At 35.1% G+C, this 22,670-nt stretch overlaps 2 protein-coding genes across 2 annotated transcripts in view; one reads left to right on the top strand and one right to left on the bottom strand.

The window, feature by feature from the left end:
• RB1 (RB transcriptional corepressor 1) overlaps positions 1–22,670 on the bottom strand; it is a 295,974-nt gene that overhangs the window by 58,523 nt on the left and 214,781 nt on the right.
• Positions 7,084–10,599, top strand: LPAR6 (lysophosphatidic acid receptor 6). The gene has a single exon (XM_028526352.2). The coding sequence runs from the start codon at positions 8,058–8,060 to the stop codon at positions 9,090–9,092; it is 1,035 nt and encodes a 344-aa protein (XP_028382153.1). The 5' UTR covers positions 7,084–8,057; the 3' UTR covers positions 9,093–10,599.

Here is a 22,670-nt window from a genome sequence, read left to right as displayed (position 1 = left end):
GTGTTTATGATTTTCATTATGTGTAGAATGAGGACATAAAGACGCTTACAAAGCAATCTGAGAACTGGAGAATCAATCCTTCTAGTTTCTTATGGCACCTCCTGTAAATATTTAACAGAAGTATGTACATATTTAACTCAATGACATATTTACAGCAACTTTCCTCTAAGTTATTACAAAGCATTGAATTTGGTTTTCAAAAACAACCTTCTGCCCCTGTATTTCATTTCAGTACATATATATTTGGAAACAAATATACTTACCTTTTAATATGCATCCAATTTCATTACTGGGAGCAAAAGAAATTAGGTTTATCAAACAGTGACTTTCTAGCCCAGGCCTTTAGCTTTCTAGGAGCACCCTGACAGAGCAATTCTTCCCTATCTTCACCCCTCAGTAATGGGTAAAAGAAAGTCAATATATACTTATTAAAATAAACTGAAGAATACCTGGACTTCTGAGTGAACATGGCTACAAAATGTTAAATTCCCTTACACTATGATTTTAATCTAAAGAAAAGTGAAAACTTCTAAGAAATTAGGTTTAATTTATATTACACTTTTAGAATTAGGTGTTTCAAAAAATGTCTACATAGCTTACACATACAAAAACAAAATTTTTGTTTGCTTAAACAGTCAGCTAGGCCATGAACCAAGGTTTTTCTAATTTTAAGTCAATAAGAAAAAAAGATACTTGTTATAGTGGGAACATTTGGCTAAATATCAAGAAATAAGAATTCTAATTCCAGCTCTCTATGCACTCATTGAATAGTATTCTTTAATCTGAGAAACAGGTACAAGAAATTGGGCTGGGTACTAAATAGTGAGGACCTGATTTCTAATTCTGGCTTCATCATTCTTCATCACTTAACCACTTTGTAATCCTAGGCAAGTTACAACTTCTCTGAATTACAGTTTCTTAATCTGTAAAATCAAGACAATATATGGAGACAATATATACTCTGTCATTTAAAATTCATGTGAAGATTAAATTAGAAACAAGCTAATTTAGTATAAGTTAAATTTTTGCTCAAGGTGACATTAATTTTTAGTAGCAGAGCTGGGACTAGAATCTAAATTACTTAATACCTAGTTAAATTGGTTTTTTTCACTACTTCTTGCTGTTTCTAAAGTAGGTGAGAGATTTTTGAAAACCACAACCGCCTAGCCTTCCTCAAGTGGATTTTATAAACAAATTAAGCCTTTATAAACCACAGTATACATTGCATGTGATGAATTAACTTCTCTTTTAGAAATTTACAGTGAAATTATTTATGTAGCATCCTCACAAGGATTAAGAAAATGGTCATTTAAATAGTTTTCTGTGTGTTTGGTTGAGAAAGACAACATGACTATACTTATGGTGCAATATTAAGATATTATTACCAGGTATGGCTCTAAGCTTCAGGAATTGAAATTTGAAATCTTTATTCAATTTTAAAGGCTAGTTAGACATCATCTTCTCTGGAGGCCCTTTAACTGACTTGGTAGATTGCCATCCTGTACAAACATCTATTTTTATATTCTGTATTACATTTATTTCTTTGTTTTTTAATCTTAATTGAATTACACACATATGTCTTAAAAAGAAGACAAACTAAATAGTGAGGAAGTACGGAAAAGAACTTCATGAGATTGAGAGGTCTCCATAGAAAAATGTGATAGAATTTTAAGAGGCAGAAATAAAGGCAGGAGGAGCAGGCAGAGATAGGAAAAAAGGAAGAACAGACAATTCAAGTGTTGGCAGTAATGAACATATTTACTCAAGTTTTAAATCTTGTACTATACCAACATTCCTGGGCCTCTTAATTTCTACCATCCTCTTGGCTTGAACCTGCTTCAATCATCATTCCCATCAAATTTTACTTCGCTATAAACCCTCCAGGCTAGTTTAATCCCTTGAATATGGGTAAAGAGTGACAAAAAAGTGTTAAGTATTTTGCAGTAATGGTAGAAAGGTAAAAATCACTTAGAGTACTACTAAATTTTTCTAGAATTTAATAAATTTTCCTATTAGGCTAAAAGATCTCTTTATATAAAACAAATACATTATATCAACATAAATTACAAATGTTAATTTCTCAAACTGTAAAAGTTCTGTTCAATCCTAAACTTAAACAGAAAATTTATCTTAACAGACTTCAGAAGACTCCAAAATGAAAAAAACTTTGGCTTTCTTTTCACTAAGTGTAAATTGAGATGGAAGAGAACCTTGAAGAGCCACATCTTATAATGGCAAACATTTGTAACATTCAAAATAAGTTAAGTTTTGAACATTTTTGTTACATTTCAAAATTTTACTGTTTTACACTTTCTTTTGGACTTGAACAAATTTATTCAGTTTAAGTTTCACCTACTCTCTCATCCAATTTTTTCACATATCTCATATCCTCAGTGTTATTGTATGTACAACTCCAATTATGGCTATCAAAACTTTTAATGAAAGACGACTTTAAAGTTTTGATTAATTCCTCTTTGACAAATTTTAGAGTAAAAGAACATGGCATTTTATTTGTATATTGAAAAAGAAAGGTCTTTTGAAGAAGAATGCTATAGAAATATAAATATAGAGGAAAGGCTTTTTAAAATGTTTAATCTTTGCAGTTTAACAAAACATTAACAAAATCTTCCTTACATTACGAGACTTTTGGCTTAAGCAAAGAATATTTCTTGCACAATCTGGCTTCGAAATTAAATATTCTTAAACGCAAAGAATGAAAGTGACTCTTTGATTTGTTAGACCTAAGAGAGAAAAAAACTCACCTTAGCAGCTTAAGCATTCAAAGTATTCAAAGAATCAGAATCAGATACAGAAGCAGAAGGGAACTTTGAGCAGTGCAGATCCTTCACCTTATAGCCAAAGAGCCAGAAACTTAGAAAGGTCAAATGATTGCATATTAAGTATCTTTGATTCTCTGCCTATGCTCTTTTTACAACACTTTCAGATTTCAGCACATTAAAATCAGATTTCTTGCCTCCTCAAAGCCACAGTTGTAGCAGAAATTTAGTCAAGAACTAGAGGTTACCCAAATCCTTAAACTCCCAATGGTTAACTAATAGAATACTACTCCCTCTTGAACCAATCAAAATTATACAACTACATGATTTGTACCATTACTGTAGTGATTAATAAAGACATTTACTTTATAGGCTAACTAGTTATTTATCTGGTTTCTTGATATAATTAAAATTTGAATAGTAATGGGCTGCATAATGAAATTCACTAAATTCCAAATCACTTTTATGTGTTGTCATACCTCCTAAAAACCCACATAAGAAACAAGTTGATTTAGATTTAACTTTCAGAAGTGTACAAATCTCATATTAAAGTAATAGCTTGGTTTGAGTCTATCAAATACAAAAGCACCTATTAAGTATATTCAATTCCCTGGATTTATTTCTTTGTAAGTAGCTACTCTATATTTTTCAAATCTTAACCTGAAAAATTTTTAAGGTATCTAATTTCACTTTGGTCCCTTAATTAAGTATCTCGAAAAATTCAGCATTCAATCACCTTCTTCCCTGTTGAAACAAACAGCTCCTCTGCTATTGCTATTCCTCAGTAGAAACCTCTAACAAAATTTGGGTTTATTGATATGATTCATTCATCAGCAAACATGTGAGTATCTACTAAGGGTCAAACATAGTGTAAGAGTTAGCTGATAACAACAAAAAGCTTAATTTAACAAATAATAATCTATCCATTTTTAAGCACCAATAACTCCCACATGAAAAAAAACAAATGAACAGTTATGTAAATAAGAAGTCAAGTGAATAACATTAATATGTGGAAAAATATTCTAATGTAGAATACATTTCAATTGTTTGAGAAAATGCCATCTCAAAATGAAAGTAGAAGTAAACAAGGTCAGGGCATATAACTGCTTATATTTTATTATTTAATAATGATTAAAGAGGAGATTATAAATTTGAAAGCAGATTACTAAAAAATTATACAAAATTTCTTTCTCCAATGAGAATACAAACTTATTAACTACTCCTTTTATCATTACTGTCTACTCAAAGTTTCTTGCTTTTACATGAACACACACATACTACCTATTTTCCATAGCAATGCCATACAAAGAAATTCAGTCCTTTAAAGTTTTACACTTCTTGACTACAAGTAATACTCATATTTTTTGTTTCACTTGATTATAGATAAATGTCCCAGTCAAAACAATAAAAATAGGTTACAATTCAAGAGACTTTCATCAACAAACAAAAGTTGCTGAGTGTGAGAGTGTAGTTCAACATGAAAAGGTGAAAAATCAGCATTATGTTACTTCAGCATAATATTTTTAATGTTTCATGTATTATTTTTAGGTTAGCTAAGTAATTTATAAAGGAAAATAAATTGCTCTTAAATTCCCTAAATCTTCTTAATTGCTATGAAAAGGAAGAGTTTCAGCCCAAATTGAACCAAACTAGAAAAGAAGAATGGTAAAACACAACTGGATATAGCCTTTTTTGAAAAATGGTAATTTAAAATGGGAAAAACATGTGTGTCCAGGGGTTGTGATATCTTTAGCTCTTGAGGAAATAACATCTAGATTCAATCACCTCCATCACACATACTTTCTTCTTTCAATTTCTTTGGGATCTAAAAAATAAGTATACTTTAAATATAAATATACAGAGAAACAACTCAAAGGAGCTTTTAAATGAACACAAATTTGAACCATATTCCAAAATACAGTAAATGTCATATTAAAAGGGTAAGAGGAGGGCTAAGGGAATGAAAGTAAAATTCATTTGAAAAGATGCAATTTAATTTTGTGCACAAGATTAACATTGCACCAAACACAAACATTTCTGATTTTCTTCTTTAGTGAAAGTGACAATTTAAATATAGAGGGTTCCAGCCAAGATGGAGGTGTACGTAGACATACTGTGCCTCCTCGCACAACTAAAAGAACAACAAATTAAAAAACAAAAAACAACCAGAACTGACAGAAAATTCAACTGTATGTAAGTCCAACAACCAAGGAGTTAAAGAAGAAACATTCAACCAGACCAGTATGAGACAGGCAGGCAAGGACTATTGGCAAGGTGGCAGATTGCGGGCTGGGCAGTACCACATTCGAGTGCAGATAAACCAGGAAGAACAACTGGGGAGTGCAACTCAGGGTTCCAGTGAAGGGAAATAGAGCCTCAAACCTCTGACTGAAAACACCTGTGGGGGTGCTGCTACAGTAGAGAGAAACCCCCAGCCTCACAGGCCAGTTCATTGGAGAAGCCAACAAGGTCCTAGAATGGACACAAACCCACCCATCGGGGAATCAGCCACAGAAGGGCCCAATTTAATTATGGGTAGTGAGGAATGTGACTGAAAACTGGCAGAGAGCAAAGCAAGTGGCTTTCTTTCCTCTCAGACAGCCCCCCCCCCCCACACAGCGACACAACCCAGCCACATAGGTTGCCCTGCCCTCATGAACACCTAAGGATCCGCCCCTTACTGTATAACAGGAATGCCAAGACAAAAAAAAAAAAAAAGGCCCAAATGAAAGAACAGACCAAAGCTCCAGAAAAAATACAACTAAGCGATGAAGAGATAGTCAACCTATCAGACGCATAGTTCAAAAACACTGGTAAGTAAACAGTGTACTCACAGAATTAGTTGAACATGGTTGCAAATTAGATGAAAAAATGAAGGCTATGCTAAGTGAAATAAAGGAAAATGTATAGGGAACCAATAGTGATGGGAAGGAAAACAGGACTCAAATCAATGGTGTGGATGAGAAGGAAGAAAGAAACATTCAACCAGAACAGAATGAAGAAACAAGAATTCAAAAAAATGAGGAGAGGCTGAGGAACCTCCGGGATACCTTTAAACGTTTCGACCTCTGAATCACAGTAGTGCCAAAAGAAGTGGAAGAACAATAAATGGAAAACTTATTTGAAACAATAATGGAGAACTTCCCCAATCTGGCAAAAGAAATAAGACTTGCAGGAAATCCAGGAAGCTCAGAGAGTCCCAAGGAAGTTGGACCCAAGGAAGCACACACAAAGGCACCTCATAATTACATTATTCAAGATTAAAGATAAGGAGAATCTTAAAAGCAGCAAGAGAAAAGGAGACAGTTACCTACAAAGGAGTTCCCATAAGACTATCAGCTGATTCCTCAAAAGAAATCTTATAGGCAAGAAGGGGCTGGAAAGAAGTATTCAAAGTCATGAAAGGCAAGGACCTACATCCAAGATTACTCTATCCAGCAAAGCTATCATGTAGAATGGAAGGGCAGAAAAAGTGCTTCCCAGATAAGGTCAAGTTAAAGGAGTTCATCATCACCAAGCCCTTATTATATGAAATGTTAAAGGGACTTATCTAAGAAAAAGAAGATAAATAATATGAATAGTAAAATGACAACAAACTCACAGTTATTAACAATCACACCTAAAACAAAAACAAAAACAAAACCAAAGCAAACAACTAGAACAGGAACAGAATCAGAGAAATGGAGATCAGCGGGGGAGTGGGTGGGGAGAGAGGGGGAAAAGGTACAGATGATAAGTACCATGAACGGCAGGTAGAAGATAGACAGGGGGAGGTTAAGAATAGAATAGGAGATGGAGAAGCCAAAGAAGTTATATGTACGACCCAAGGACATGAACTAAAGGGGGGGAATGTAGATAGGAGGCGGTGCACAGGGCAGAGGGGAATAAAGGAGGGGAAATGGGACAACTGTAATAGTATAGTCAATATAATATATTACAAATGAAAATAAAAATAAAAATAGACATCTGGGATTGGAGCCATTCACAGTCATACCAATTAAATTAAATCTTAAGGGACAATTATGGAAAACAGAGGCTACCAGTGGCAAAACTACCAGTGGTCTCTCAATCAAATCCTTTATATACCCAAGGATTAAATTTCTCTCTTTCAGTCATTAAATAGTTCTTTAAATGCTTTATTCTCACTAACAATGTCAATTTAAAAATACACTCATATACATTTTATTTCTAAAAAAACTGTCATATTCTAAACACAAAAGCAAATAAGAGAGAGAACTGGTTTAATACTGATTTTTTTTTCCTCTCAGTTATTACTACAAGAAAGAATAAAAGAAAAAAAAGAAGGAAAATTCCCTGAGAGATGATAAATGGCCATTATCCCAGCCGGCATTTCCACACACAAAAAAAGAGTTAGTGGCCAGAAGTCTCAGCTAAACAGTGACCATTTGCAAGTCTCCAAGGTATATCCTCAGCAGACACATTATCAGATTAAAGAATTGCAAACAAACTGGGCTGAAACCTTTCTTTGTCCAAGCCCAGCCTCTTCTTCCTGTGATGTCACATTACAAATCTAGCAAGCCTTTATTTTGCACTTCAGACAAAGTCCATCACACAATACAGCTGGCAAGGGAAGAAAAGCCCTCATTCAGCAAGAGCTAACACGCTTAGGAATTTATTTTGAAACATTTAAAAGACTCTTCTGCTTACCACCACCTGGGATCCACTACCAGAGCACCAAAAAGGAAAACTTCATTTTAAAAAAGCAAGAAGTAAATAGACCGAATTGGAAATGTTTAAATCTCTGAAAGTCTGCATTGAAAAAGCAAAATAAAATTGCTAACTTCAGCTTAAACATTCTGGAGCATAAAGAACTTTAATCTTGGAATATTATCCTGACTACTGGAATGCAAGTTTCCTGAAAGAGTAGTAGATCTATTCTATCTCAGAGCACAACATTTCTTTACAATTTATAATCCAATGGGTTGGCTTCACTAACTACATTTTTTAAAGGTTGCTTGTCACTTAACAAGCCCTGGATTCACAGATTTTTCTGGAGAGTAGAAAAACTCTCCAGAGAAAGAGACTATTTTCCTGTTGAAGAACCAAGTGGAAACTTTACAGCAACAAATTTTGTTTCTTTTGGAAACTCTGGAGAAAAATGAAATATTTATGAAACCATCCAAAAATCCAAAGAATTTACAAATACGCTGGAGGTTTTAAAGTGGTCACAATCTGAATACCAAAGGAGGCTGCTGCTAACCAAAGGAGGCTGCTGCTGACCAAAGGACTTCAACACAGTAAACTGAACGTGCCTTTATAATGGTAAGCAATAACAGCTCCCAATGCTCCTATGATGACTCCTTTAAGTATACTTTGTATGGGTGCATGTTTAGTATGGTGTTTGTGCTTGGGTTAATATCCAACTGTGTTGCCATATACATTTTCATCTGCACCCTCAAAGTGCGAAACGAAACTACAACGTACATGATTAACTTGGCAGTGTCAGACTTGCTTTTTGTTTTCACTCTACCCTTCAGGATTTTTTACTTTACAGCACGGAATTGGACATTTGGGGATTTACTTTGTAAAATTTCAGTGATGCTGTTTTACACCAACATGTACGGAAGCATTCTGTTCTTAACCTGCATTAGTGTAGATCGATTTCTGGCAATTGTCTACCCATTTAAGTCAAAGACTATAAGAACCAAACAAAACGCAAAAATTGTTTGCATTGCTGTGTGGTTAACTGTGATAGGAGGAAGTGCACCAGCAGTTTTTTTTCAGTCTACCCACTCTCGGGGTAACAATACCCCAGAAGCCTGCTTTGAAAATTTCCCAGAAGCCACATGGAAAACCTATCTCTCAAGGATTGTAATTTTCATTGAAATAGTGGGATTTTTTATTCCTCTAACTTTAAATGTAATTTGTTCTAGTTTGGTGCTAAGAACTTTAAATAAACCTGTTACATTACATAAAAGCAAAATAAACAAAACCAAAGTTTTAAAAATGATTTTTGTACATTTGGTCATATTCTGTTTCTGTTTTGTGCCTTATAATATCAACCTTATTTTATATTCTCTTATGAGAACACAGACATTTGTTAATTGCTCAGCAGTAGCAGCAGTAAGGACAATGTACCCAATCACTCTCTGCATTGCTGTTACCAACTGTTGCTTTGACCCAATAGTTTACTACTTCACGTCAGACACAATTCAGAATTCAATAAAAATGAAAAACTGGTCTGCTAGGAGAAATGACTCCAGATTCTCTGATGTTCAAGGCACGGAGAACTTTATTCAACATAGCCTACAGACCTTAAAAACTAAGATATCTGACAATGAATCTGCAATATAAACTGCTTGAAATAAAACTACTGGAACTTCACTGGGACAGAACCTCCAAGTTGCTTCAACTGTGAAAAGCTCTCTTTTTTCACCTTTGAAAGAAAAAAAGCTTGTGGACATTTTAAAGTTTTTAGTACTAAAAAAAGTTGTATTCAATGTTTAAGAATTCAAATGTATCCTGTTCTTGTATCCACTCCATTTTATTTTTCTTAGCCATTTTGATTTGTACCTTTCTCTTCATTAAAAAATCCCTTAAAAAGTTGTTCAAAAGCTAAAAGTGATTATAATTTAAATCACTGGTGACCATCTGTACTGTCTTTGAAGTTCTTAATAATTTTACATTAAATGATTTATAAATATTAAATTTTTAAGTAATATTTTTATTCAACATATGTCTAATTTCTATTTCACTTGAATTGAGACTACTAATCATGTTTCTTATGCTATAATAACATAAATGAGAACAGAGTAATATAAAAAATAAGTGTTTTTGGAGTATTTTAAAAAATAGCTAAAAATGTCTTCTGTAGAAGAATGACATGCTGATACAATCTGAGGATCTCGAGCAGTTACACTTACAGATAATATTAATGATTCTGTAGTTGTGTGCAATTAATAAAAAACAGATGATATCTAACTATATAGTATAACATGCTTTAAAATTACTACTTGATCCATTTTCTGGCTTTAACAGCACCCAATTTCATAATGATATATGCTATAAAAATTGAGGAGAAAACTGTTATTTTGCTATGTAAATGTTTAAAAAAATAAAATAACACTAAAAGTACATTTTAAAGGTATACTTATATCACACTAAATAACTTGTATTTTAAGTATTTTAGGTTACAGAAACACCAGATAGTGAGACAGTAAAATATAGTACTTAGTAATCAATGTATGTATTACTTCCCTTCTATCTTTGATCATTTAAAGCCAAATAATGAATAGCTGAAAATGTTATTTCAAGTAATCAAAATGTTACTGTATAGTTAATAATTTATAAAGTAAGGACATGGTTTCTTACATGAAAACCAGTAAAACTACAGGGCCAAATAACTAAACATAACTACATTTTCATTTCACTAAATATAAGAAAGGTACTGCTTTGAGCTATAACATAGATAGGATACATCAATTGCAGTGAAACTTTTTCCTTTTCCAACACATCTTTATTTTCAAATTCAAGCAGTTATCCAAAGTTAACTTAAAAAATACTTTTTACTTGAGAAAAAAGACATATAGTTAATTTTAATTCAGCATTCAACCTGTCTGATTTTTACATCTTACTCTTTTAAGCCCTGGACACAACTTTGGACAAATACTCTTAAGATTTAAATTTGAGTTTTGCTGTTCTATGAGTTTGAACTACAATGATTTCAGAGGACTCATAGTCATTTGCGAGAGAAGTCTCAATAAAGTAACAGTGAGAAATTTATTATAGGGACCCATGATAAATTAGATAAATTAAAGCAAAATAAATCCTTAAAAAAAACTAGTGAAGAAATTAAGCATGGTCCTTTATAACCCAAAAGAAGTATACATGCTATAAACATGTTTTCTTTAATTGACTCCTAAGTAGTTTTATTTGATATCATTCTTCAGAAAACAAACACATTTAGCACTCAAAACATATAGGGTGGGGCAAAAGTAGGTTTACAGTTGTGAGTACCTGAAACACAGAATTTATTCTTATTATTTACTACTGTATTATTTTTCATATGAACAACTGAGACTTACTTTTACCCCCACCTTGTATGTTTTTGAGTTGAAAGCAAATAACAGCTTATTGATGTGGAGGAAAGGGTAGGAGTTTATTAAACAGGTTTCTCAGAACTTTCCTTGTCATAAAGATCTGTGAGCAAGATTCCATAAGCATGGATACTACTTTAAAATACAAGAAAAACAAATCATCAGATAGTTATTACTGCGCTCACTTGTGAAGTTTTTGTTGCTCTCTGGTCAACGGGAAGATGAATCAAGAGTTTTGTAAGATTCCTCAAAAAGAAGTACATAAGAGATAACAAAATAAAAAATACTAGTTTTCACATTTAGAACTTTAAATTCTGAGCAAACCTTAGGACCTACATACAGGGAGAGAAGGAATACTAAAGCTATTTTCTTTGCTAGAGTTGTACTTTATGGTAAATTATATACCATATTGCTAGAGTTTTTTCCTTTCTCCTTTACCCACAAAATCTATATTAATAAAACTCAGATTTTTACTTTTTGTTACCTTAAAGTGACAGTAACAAGCCCTCCCTCCCCAAAAATGGTGCCCACTGTTTTCAACATCTTTATAAAGAAGATGATTTAACTAATCTTTCTTTCTACATTAACTCCCTTCAAAGCAACAGAAGATGAGAAGATTTCTGAGGTAAAGAAAATACCTTTCGAGCATCCTAATGATTAGTTCTGAACTTAGAAATGATCTTTCTTGAGCAAATACCAAGTAATTACTTTACCAAAAGAATGTATGAAAATAAATGCATTGAGTATAATATGGCCATGGAAAATTGAAAGAAACCGAAGATACTATTTTATCAAGGAGCTCTGACTTTATATTTTACATTCACAATACTAAAAGCAAATTTGAGGTATAATTCTTAATTACAGATATTGATAGTTAAGAAAATTAGCCACTCAGCTCTGGCCAGGTGGCTCATTTGGTTAGAGTATCATCCACTTCGCCAAGGTGTCAAAACTCATTTTCACTGGGGGCCATATCAGCCTCGTGGTTGCCTTCAAAGGGGCCAATGTAGTTTTAGGACTGCATAAATGTAACTACTCCTTAACTAGGGGCAAGGGGCTTGGTGCTGCCGCTGGGTTGAAACAAGGTGGTGGGCTGGATAAAAACAAGGTGGAGGGCCAGATTTGGCCCACAGGCCTTTTGTTTGCCACCTGTGCCCTACACCAAAAGATTGTGGGTTTAATTCCCAGCCGGGGCACATACCTAGGTTGTGTGTTTGATTCCTGGCTGAGGTATGTACAAGGTGCGGGTAGAGGGACTGCAGACAATCAATTTCTACCTTTCCCTTCTTCTCCCTCTAAAATCAATAAACATATCCTTGGTTGAAGAGAAAGAGAAAGAGAGAAAGAAGGGAGGGAGGAAAGGAGAAAGGAAGGAAGGAAAGTTGAAGAATAGAAAATACAAAAATGGAACATTAGCTGAGAAACATTTAATATACGAATGGTATGTAACTAGCAAGAGACTGAAGCAATAAATGGCAATTCTGGACCCCTGATGAACCAGGAATCTGGTCTTTTGTCAATATATGTAACTATTGCCTAGCATTATCTTTACTACCTCCCAACACCCAAACTATTTTAGTGCCTACATACCAATCATACCTGATGTCACAAATGGAGAAAGATGTGACCTAGTGCTTTCTTCTCATTGTGAAGGAATTTTTATACAGAAAATTTTATAAACAGTGCTTACTAGTAGATGAAGGTAATCCTAAGGTAAATTGTTTTTAAAAAGCTTTTTTCAGCTGGTCTAAAAACCAATTTATCCATTTATAACATGACTTCTAAGAAATAATTTCTAAATTAAAAGGGACTAGTGGACAAACTTAAGGTCACAGAACATATTTAAATCAACCCAAGTATTAATGATCAACAATATTAGCTAAATATTATAGAGCTCAACAGACACATAATCCTAAAACCACTAATTCTCAAATTCCTATTTTATCTCTTACTTCATCTTTTTTACCTGCTACTAATATCTGCTACCCATTTCTGACAGTCAGTTTAAGAAAAGTAGAAAGAATATCATTTAAACTGGACAAAAGACCAGGATAATAAAATGATACAAAATTAAGTCCAGGCAAACTTCTCTACCAAGCTTACCCTTTCTTCTCGCTCTCAAAAAAGATCACTCCATAACTGCTTCAAAGGATACAAAATTATGTCTTTCATCATTGTGTACAATGGCAAAAACAGAATCCAAGAGACAGGTCCAAAGAAGTAAAGATAATTCCATGAATTTAATAATTAGTTTTCAAACTCAAAGCTTGCTTTACTCATATAGATTCAATTAAGTAATTTTTGAAAATAATGGAAGCTTAAAAAATTTTGTATTAAGAGTGAAAAACAAATGTGTATTTTACACTTATAGCCAAGTTATACTTAATACCTATGGGGTGAATGTACTGATTTTCATTATCTTCCTGTCAAAATGGTTTCTGGTAAATTCACAATTTATTTATTGGGCTAAATAAAGCTTTTTTTAAAAAATTAATCTATGAAATTTAATTTTTAATTTAATTTTTTATATTACCTTTTAGAGCCCTTTTATCCCCTTCCCTCAGCAATCACTACACTGTTGTAAATTCACAGATTAGAACTGAAAGAACCTAGAAGTCATCTGAAACAACCACCTCACCTTATTTAGGCTGAGGAAACTAAAGAACTAAAATGGTAAGTAACTTGCACAGGGTCACATAAAAAGTTAAAGTAAAGCCAGGATAAAAACTTTTTTTTTTACATTGATATGTCTATTTCTTTAAGGTGGCAAGGGAAATAGTACATGCAAAAGCCCCGTGAGAGAGAACTTGGTATACTGAAAGGATTGAAACAAAGCCAAAGAGGCTGGAGATATAGGGCTGAAATCTTACATGTACTTATAGGCCATGATAAAGCCATGTTAATATTTGAGGAGTTGTGGAAAGTCCTGAAAGATTTCAAGTAAAAAGAGACACAATCAAATTTAAAATTTTAAAAAGATCCCTCTGCTTATAAGGTAGAGATGTATTTGTCTTCAGCAAAAAAGGAAAGAGCCATTCTTATCCTTCATTTTGATATGTCCTTCCTCTCTTATTAAAATGGTCTTTCCTGCCCTGACCAGGTAGCTCAGTCGGTTGGAGTGTCATCCATACACCAAAAAAAGTTTGTGGGTTTGATGCCCTGTCATTGCACATACCTGCATTACGGGTTCAATCTCTGGTTGGGGTACATATTAGGTTGCAGGTTTGATCCCCAGTCAGAGCACATAGGGGAGGCAAATGATTGATGTTTTTCTCTCACACTGAAGTCTTTATCTCCCTCTCTCTCTCTCCTCCTTCCACCCTCTCTAAAATTCATAAATATATCCTCCAGTGAGAATTTTAAAAATTGATTTCTCTTTTTTGAAACGATGGTGATGATAGATTGAAGGATGTTTTAACATCATTACTTGGCACAATTAAGTGAGTAGGCCTTGTAGAGAAACTGGTATGTTCATACACTGCTGCTGGCAATATAAAATGATACGATCCTTATAGCTTGGAATTTGGCAATATCTAACACACACACACACACACACACACACACACTTACCCTTTAACCTAGCATCCTCACTTCTTGGTATTTACCCTGAAGACACACTTTCAATAATATAAAAATACATATGTACAAGGTGCAGCATTATTTAAAATCGACAATGCTGTAAACTAACTATATGTCTGCTTAAGCATAGAATAAACTGTAGCAAATACATACATTGTAGTACTCTGCAATATAATAAAGAATGAGAAAGATCTCCAAGAACTCATAGCCAGAAAGCATTGTTAAATAAAAAAGCAAAGCATGAAAGAATACACATAGTAACTACGTTTTATGTAAGAAAAAGACAAAATAAGAATATGTTAGGTTGGCAAAAAGTTAATTTAGGTTTTTCTGTAAGATGACTCTCACAGTGCTTAGTTGTCTTTAACTTCATTTGAAACAATTTTGTTAGATTTTATTGTTACAGTTGTCATATCAGCATACATTTTTTAAAACTTATCAAAATTGGTGAATTTTTTAGAATTTATTTATTTATTTTTAGAGAGGGAAGGGAGGGAGAAAGAGAGAGAGAGAGAGAAAAACATCAATGTGTGGTTGCTGGGGGCCATGACCTGCAACCCAGGCATGTGCCCTGACTGGGAATCGAACCTGCGATGCTTCGGTTCGCAGTCCGAGCTCAATCCATTGAGCTACGCCAGCCAGGGCAAAATTAGTGAATTTTTGTGTAGCCATTTTAGTATTGAAGGTGGTAGAAAATACACAACATTTTTGGCATTTAATGCTCTATTATTTCAAAAAAGGTAAAAACACAACTGAAATGCAAAAAGATTTCTGCAGTGTATGGAGAAGGTGCTCTGACTGATCATATGTGTCAAAACTGGATTGTGTAGTTTCGTGCTGGAGATTTCTTACTGGACGATGTTCCACAATTAGGTAGACCAGTTGAAGTTGACAGCAATCAAATCAAGACATTAATTAAGAACAATGAATATTATACCACATGGGAGATAGCTGACATACTCAAAATATCGAAATCAATAAAGTTTTTGGTAAAAATAAAAAGAAATGTGCCTTTTACTGTACAGGAAAAAGTAAATGAAATTTTGGCCAACTCAATACATATATCTGCTTATTTTTACAAAAAGAAATGTGAAAACAATAAACCAAAAATAAGGACTAGGAGTGAGGAATGGTGTGGAGGGGATATTGAAGGTAGTAACACTTAGCTGAGTACAAGACTTTGGGAAATGTGTTAATGTTTTATATCAGGAATCAGAAAACTTTTTCTTCAAGGATCAGATAGTAAGTATTTTAGGCCTGCAGGTTATACCATCCTAGAACACTTCTCAACTCTGTATTGCAGTGTAAAAGCAGCCACAGAGAATATATAAACAAATGAATGTGGCTGTGTTCCAATAAAACTACTTATAAACACAGATGGTGGGCCTATGGAAAAAGTTAAAAAGTTAAAAAGTAAAACCCTAGCAGTACATCTTTATTACTGCCTGGCACATAATATATCTCAATAATTATCTGTTGAATGAATGAACCTTAAAATTCATTAAAAGATGGACAGGAGTTCTAGTCAGGGCTTTGCTACAAAGTAGTATAACTTTAGGCAAGTCATTTAACCTTTCTATATTGAGCTCTTCATCTTTAATTATGGGTTTGGTCTACTACTTATCCTGTGCTCACAACTCTTACTTTGACTCTAGACATTTAGGCACATGACACATACCCCAGTCAGTCAACAAAGCTCACTCTGTTCCTCTTCCTTTTCATCCTACAAGGTCCAGCTCAACTCCTAAACAAAATATTTAATAATGCTTACTGTCTGTATTACTTACTTTATATTTATTTACTGTCTTTGTTATTTTCATTACATGGGCTATGTCTTCCTAATTAGATAGCTCAAGCTCCTTGAAGAGAGGGATTATGGTTTGTATTTCTTTGTATTCTCTATAGCACCCAATATACAGGATTAAAATAGAGAGTAAAGACTGGAAGGAAGGAACTTAGAGTTAAAAACAAATTATGTATTATTTTCCTGCCAGATTGAAGACTAATCTCCCTTCCTTCTTTCCTCCCTCCGTATCTATCTATCTATCTGTCTATCTATCTATCTATCTATCTATCTATTATCTATCTATCTATCTACCTATCTATCTCTTCCAAGGGCATGCTATTGATTTTAGAGAGAGGGAAAGGGAGGGAGAGAGGGAGAGAAACATTTATGTAAGAGAAAAAAATCAATTGTTTGCCTCTTATACATGCCCCCATCAGGGACCAAATCCACAATCTATGCATATGCCCTGACTAGGAATCAAACATGCAAACTATGGTTTGCAGGACGATGCTCAACCAATTGACCCACACTGGCCAGGGCTGAAGTTTAATTTTAAATAACTAATATGTACTTACTCATATAGTATCCACTCTGAGTCTTTATCAATGTAGTTCTAATAAATGTCTTATACCTACACACAAACATGTAAAGAAACTAGATTGCCTTTTGTTTCAACAAACCTATGGTTCTTTTAATTCTTCCAAAGCCAAGGAAAAAAAGCAAATGTTCTTTTACCAATACTACTCTAATTCAATTCCTGTAGTTATCACCCTAACTCTTATTACTTGATTTATTAATCCTAAACTATATCTGTTGAATCCCCACCATTTAGATATGGTTATACATTGTTAAAATAAACCACTTTGTTCTTGAAGATAATTCTGTATGGAACTGACTTCTCTTTTGGCACAACTATTTTTTAGGTCTGCTGAATCCTAGTATTTTCCCCATATTTTTCTCTTTGCATTCCTGTGACAGTTTCACTCTTCTTTTAGATCCTATGATTTCTCCTTTCTTGGGTTTCTTTTACATTTTGCTAAAGTATATTTTCTAGTAAATTCATTTAAAAATGGACAGTCAAGAAATAAACTTTCTCATGTCTGAAAATTGTTTCATTTTACCCTCATGTTTGACAGGGCAGGTCAGTTACAAAATTCTAGATAAAAACTGTGATGTTGATCTGTATCTAATTCCCCTGTAAATGACTTACCTCTTCTCTCTGGAAGCTTTTATAATTTTCTCATTACCTTTGAAATTTTGAATTCTCACCAAGATGTATGCAACATTCATTCACCCTACTTGGTACTATGGCTCCTTTCCATCTGAAGTCAGCGTAGGAAATTTTTCTTCTGTTATTTTTTTAATTATTATTTTCTTCCATTTTCTGTGGTCTTTCTTTTGGGGATGAATAAATAAATATTGAACTGAGGTGACCCAAAATACCAAAGTAAGGGCAATAAAACCAGCAGTGTAGTAGTTTGTTGCATTTGCCTCTTAAGCAAAAATGCATTTCCTGTTTCTCTCTTTTTTTCTTTTGTAAGTCTGTGATAGAAGCCTGGATTTACCTTAATTTCTATTCTGCTACTTTTGCAGCACCAGCAGGAAGCCTTAGCCTTGTGGTACTGAGGTATACAAAAGTTGGAAGAGGTGGCAGGCACGTATTTGTATAGTTTGTACACTGGAAAAAAGCACAAGGCTTCGGCCTAAACTCTGTACACCAAGCCTTGGGCACATGTGTCCACATGGGCATCTTTTTCAAATTCCTTAATATGGAAAGAGACACATTTTCCTAATTCTTTTTTTTTTTAAAGATTTTATTTATTTATTTTTAGAGAGGGAAGGGAGGAAGATAGAGAGAGAGAGAAACATCAATGTGCGGTTGCTGGAGGTTATGGCCTGCAACCCAGGAATGTACCCTGGCTGGGAATCGAACCTGGGACACTTTAGTTCCCAGCCCGCGCTCAATCCACTGAGCTATGCTAGCCAGGGCTTACATTTTCCTAATTCTTATAGGCTGACACAGAGTTAGGTAGGGGACTGGCCTAGGCATTTCATGGACCAGTTGTTCTCAAATTCACAATCATCAAAATGTGGTACCAGATTAGCAATACAAACAAGTTAGAAATACAAACTCGGGGAATCTTCCCCAGAAACTTTAGGACTAGTCCTTGAGATCTGTAATGTCTGTTAGCAAGGCCTCCAGGTGATTTTGATATATGCTCAAGTTTGAGAGACAATGGCAGACTACACTTGAGAAAACTCTCCTGATTAGTGCCCCAACTCTGTACCTGCTGCTTTGGCCTTGGAGACTAAGCTTCCCACTTCCACCAGAGCCCTTTCTGGTGTATATTCAGAGCTGTAGTTTTCTCTACTTTGTTGTATCCATCAATATACTCCAAATTTTCTTTTTATTCTGACAACTGAATCAATCCTTCAACTTCCCTCTACAGTTTTTTTCACTTCAAAGTCTCAGTACTGCTGGATTTCACCCAATGTGTTTATTTATTTATTTTCTGTCACTTTTCTAGGGTTTAGGGAAGAAAAAGAGGTTAAGGTGTATGGTCACTTTGCTATTCTGTGCCAGAAATATTCTCATTTTTAAAAGTAACTGCACAGTTTAAGTTACATAAGAAAAACCTAGAGATTAGAAGATGACAGCCAAGTAGGTGGAAGCTGAGGCCAGTTGCTCTTGCCCCCAACTCTGATTTTCAGCTGATCTTCTGATAAGTAACCTGAACTATCAATGGAATCTTAGCTGATAAGAAGTTCTGAAGCCAAGGAGTACAGAGTGGCTTTGCACCATTGGGTAAGGATATGTTATACGTTGAAGGGAAAATACCCTGTACGTGGCACCTACAGGAGCAAAGAGACCAGGCAGAAATTGCAGTGTTGTAGCTCTCTTCCACTACCAGGTCAGGGGTCCTTAGTCCTGCACAGGGAACTCCTTACCCTAACTGGGAGTGATTTGGAAGGATATACAGACTCTGGGAGATCCGCTACACACACACGGCAAACAATATGTCCGTAGCTGCAACGCCAACTGGGAGAGTGCCAGAGAGGGAATCTATCTCCTAAAACGATCAGGGACCACACCTGGGTTGGTCAGAGGCATTGGCAATCTGCAGCCAGCCATGACCAAGACAGACTTTTAGCTTTTGGGGGTGGTGGTATGCATGGAGAACCAGACAGTAACTCAGTACTACAGTGTGGGTGCCACAGAGGGACATTTTAAAAGGAGATTAAGGTGGCTGGGCAGGGACCTCGTGAGCAGCTGCTCTGCCAGCAAAGAGAGGAGATAGAAAGCACAGTTCATTCTCACTGAATCAGCTGCACAGGGAGTTCAGAAAGTGGTACAGTGAAGGAACTGCTGGGTCCTTCTCCACCTGGCACTGCTAGCAAGCCAGGGACTATGCAGAATGGAGAGTTTGGGACTGTGTCTTCTGCGAGGGCAGTGGCTGGGAGATAGAAGAGCAAGGGCTGAGAGTCTTTTTGTCCAGGCAGACCTCCCACACCCAGCAGAGTAAAAGCCAGTGTGAAGGGAAGACAGTCCCTAGCACGTCCCCTGCAGGATTGCAAACAAAACAGGAAAGCTCTGCAGAATAGTAAAGCCAGGCTCAAGAAGCCCCTGCTGGGCACATGTTCAAAGTGGAAAGAAATGAAGACATCAAGGGGGCACTTTCTGAACTTTTCTCAGCCTCCACAAGATGCACTGGTTCCTTGAGCCCTATTTCACTGAAACCAGCTGGGCTGAAAGTGCACAAATTGGCACAGCAAGGGGAATTCGGAACCCTAGCCCAGCCTTGACTCTTACACAGACCTGACATCAGTGCCAATCAGGACGAAGCTGAACCTCTTACACAGATTGGCCCCTAACATGAAATGTAGTTAGTTCATCAAAAACTAAACATTATTGGAAATAATCTGAGTCAGATGAAAGACATGTGGTCCGGGGACAGGGAACATACCCACAATCCTCCCTGAAGACTGGACAGTGCCTCTCAGGGAAGATGCAGGGATCCCACTGGGATCCCACCCACCCAGTTGCACCAGAAGCCCCGCTAGAGGCAGATGGAGTGGTACCTCCAGCACTGCCAGACTTTAGATGACCCATCCCTGGGCCTTGTGCTGATAAAAAGCGAATAGGACACAGTAGTAAGGACCAGCCAAGAGGCAGCCACAGACTGTAGACCGCTTGTAGCCTAGAGCAGGCTTCCTAGAGCTAGACAGGAATACCATCAGACATTACCAGAGTCGGATCCAGAAGAAGAAGATGACAGGTAAGCACTGAACTATGCTGAGATGAATTCCACCTCATTCTTTTTAAGTATTTGCATTATTTTTTTCTCTCACAAAGCTTTTTAAGATTTTTTTGTCAATTTTATTCCTATTATTTAACTTTCTTAAATTTTATTTTTATTTCAAATCTCATATTTTACTCTTCCCTTGCCTTATTACATTTTGCCTTCTTCCTTCCCTTTCTTATTCTCATTAAAATTTTATTTTCTCCCTTTCTATGCCTTGTTTCTATTCCTTACTCTTGCTATTTCTCTTCTCTCTAATCTCTCAAAATCCTTTTTCTTTCCTTTAAACATCTCACATTCTTTTTCCCTTTCTTATAATATTCTTATTCTCTTTCCACCTTTATTAATCTTTGCTGATTTGTCATTGATATTGCAGCTGTTGATGTTTTCCTTGAATTTAATCTTATTTGTTCATTATATTTTTTATTTTCAAATATCATAGTTTACTCTTCCTGTCTAACTCAATTTTGCCTTCCTTTTGCCCTTTTTAATTTTCATTTGAAATTTTATTTCCTCCCCTTTTATGCCTTGTTTCTATTCTTCATTCTTAATACTTCTCCCTCTATCCTCTCAAAGTCATTTTTATTTCCTAAGACCCTGTATATTCTTTTTTCCCTTTCTTATGATATCCTCATTCTTTTTCTACCTTTATTAATCTTTGCTCATTTGTTATTAATATGGCTGCTTCTGTTGTTTTCCTTCAATTCTGTTCCTATTGGTGCACTATTTTTTATTCAAACCTCATATTATAGTCTTCTCTTTTCTTATTCTATTTTGCCTTCTTCCTTCCCTCTTTTATTTACATTTTAAATTTCATTTTCTCCCCTTTTCTGCCTTGTTTTTTTACCCCTACACTTATTATCTCTCCTCTTTCTACCTGTTCAAAATCATTTTTCTTTCTTTTACTCATCACATTTTTTTCTTATAATATTTTTATTCTTTTTAACTTTATTAATACTTGTCCACCTGTTGACATTACTGTTGTGATTGGGGGTGTTTTACTTGTGTGTGTTTTGATTTCTGGGTTGCTCTGTCTTACTCTGCTAGTACCTATACAACAGCACACAAGAGGTGGTGGGGGTGATGACTCTCCATCAACAAGTCAGAGTGGGGAACATAGCAACAAATGAACCAATGACAATCAAAACCCAATTATAATAAGAGAGTCCAAAAAGTTGCATAAAGTGCATCCCTAGAACATACAGCTGGGGAGAACAAAGAGGCTACACCACTGAGTCCCACAGGACTCCTACAGAAGGCAACTCCACAAAGACAGAAAGTCAAAGTATATCAATCTAATATGCAGAAACAAACAGAAAGAGTCACCTAAAATTGGGATTAAAAAAACAATTATAGGGAAAGGAAGAAGAATTAAATGAAATTGGGGCAAGCAATTCATCAGACTTAGAGTTCAAAGTAAAGGTTATACTACAGTTCAAGGAACACAGTGACAACTACAAGGAACTTTATGGAAACTATAAGGAACTGAGTGGGCCTTGTAGTTTCCACATGAAAAAGGATACAAGCATGAAAAAGGACATAGAAACTATGAAAAAGAACCATGTGGAAATGAAGAATACAATATCTAAAATGAAGAATACATTAGGAGGAATTAAAAGCAGGCTAGATGAAGCAGTGGACTGAAGCAGCAAGCTGGAATATATGGCAGGAAAAAAAACAGAGCAACAGAATGAAAAATTACTCAAAAAGAATGTGGATAGTTTAAGAAAATTCTGGGACAACATGAAATTTAAAAACATTGCATCATAAGGATACCAGAAGGAGAACAAAAGAAGCAAGGGATAGAAAAGCTGTTTGAAAAATAATAACAGAGAACCTCTCTAACTTGGTGAGGGAAAAACCCACACTAGTTAAGGAAGCACAGAGGGTCACAATCAAGATAAACCCAAAGAGGTAACTCAAGATATATCACAATTAAAATTGAAAAATTTAAAGACAAAGAGTGAATCTTAAAGGCAGCAAGGGAAAAACAGTTAGTACATAGAAGGGATCTCCAATAAGGCTATCAGCTGACTTCTCAACAGAACACTATAAGCCAGAAGGGAATGTCATGAAATAGTCCAAGTAATGAAAAACAAAGACCTTCAACCATGACTACTCTATCCAGCAAGAATCTCATTTTTATTCTCCTTTTTATTATTACCTTTAA

Source organism: Phyllostomus discolor, chromosome 11, assembly GCF_004126475.2.
Source record: "Phyllostomus discolor isolate MPI-MPIP mPhyDis1 chromosome 11, mPhyDis1.pri.v3, whole genome shotgun sequence".
NCBI lineage: Eukaryota > Metazoa > Chordata > Mammalia > Chiroptera > Phyllostomidae > Phyllostomus > Phyllostomus discolor.
Note: the sequence above shows the minus strand (reverse complement) of the source record. Positions and strands in the feature narration are given on the sequence as shown.

Bases quoted from the DNA above. Each gene is read 5' to 3' on its own strand.
- LPAR6 (XM_028526352.2), top strand. From the start codon at position 8,058: ATGGTAAGCAATAACAGCTCCCAATGCTCCTATGATGACTCCTTTAAG.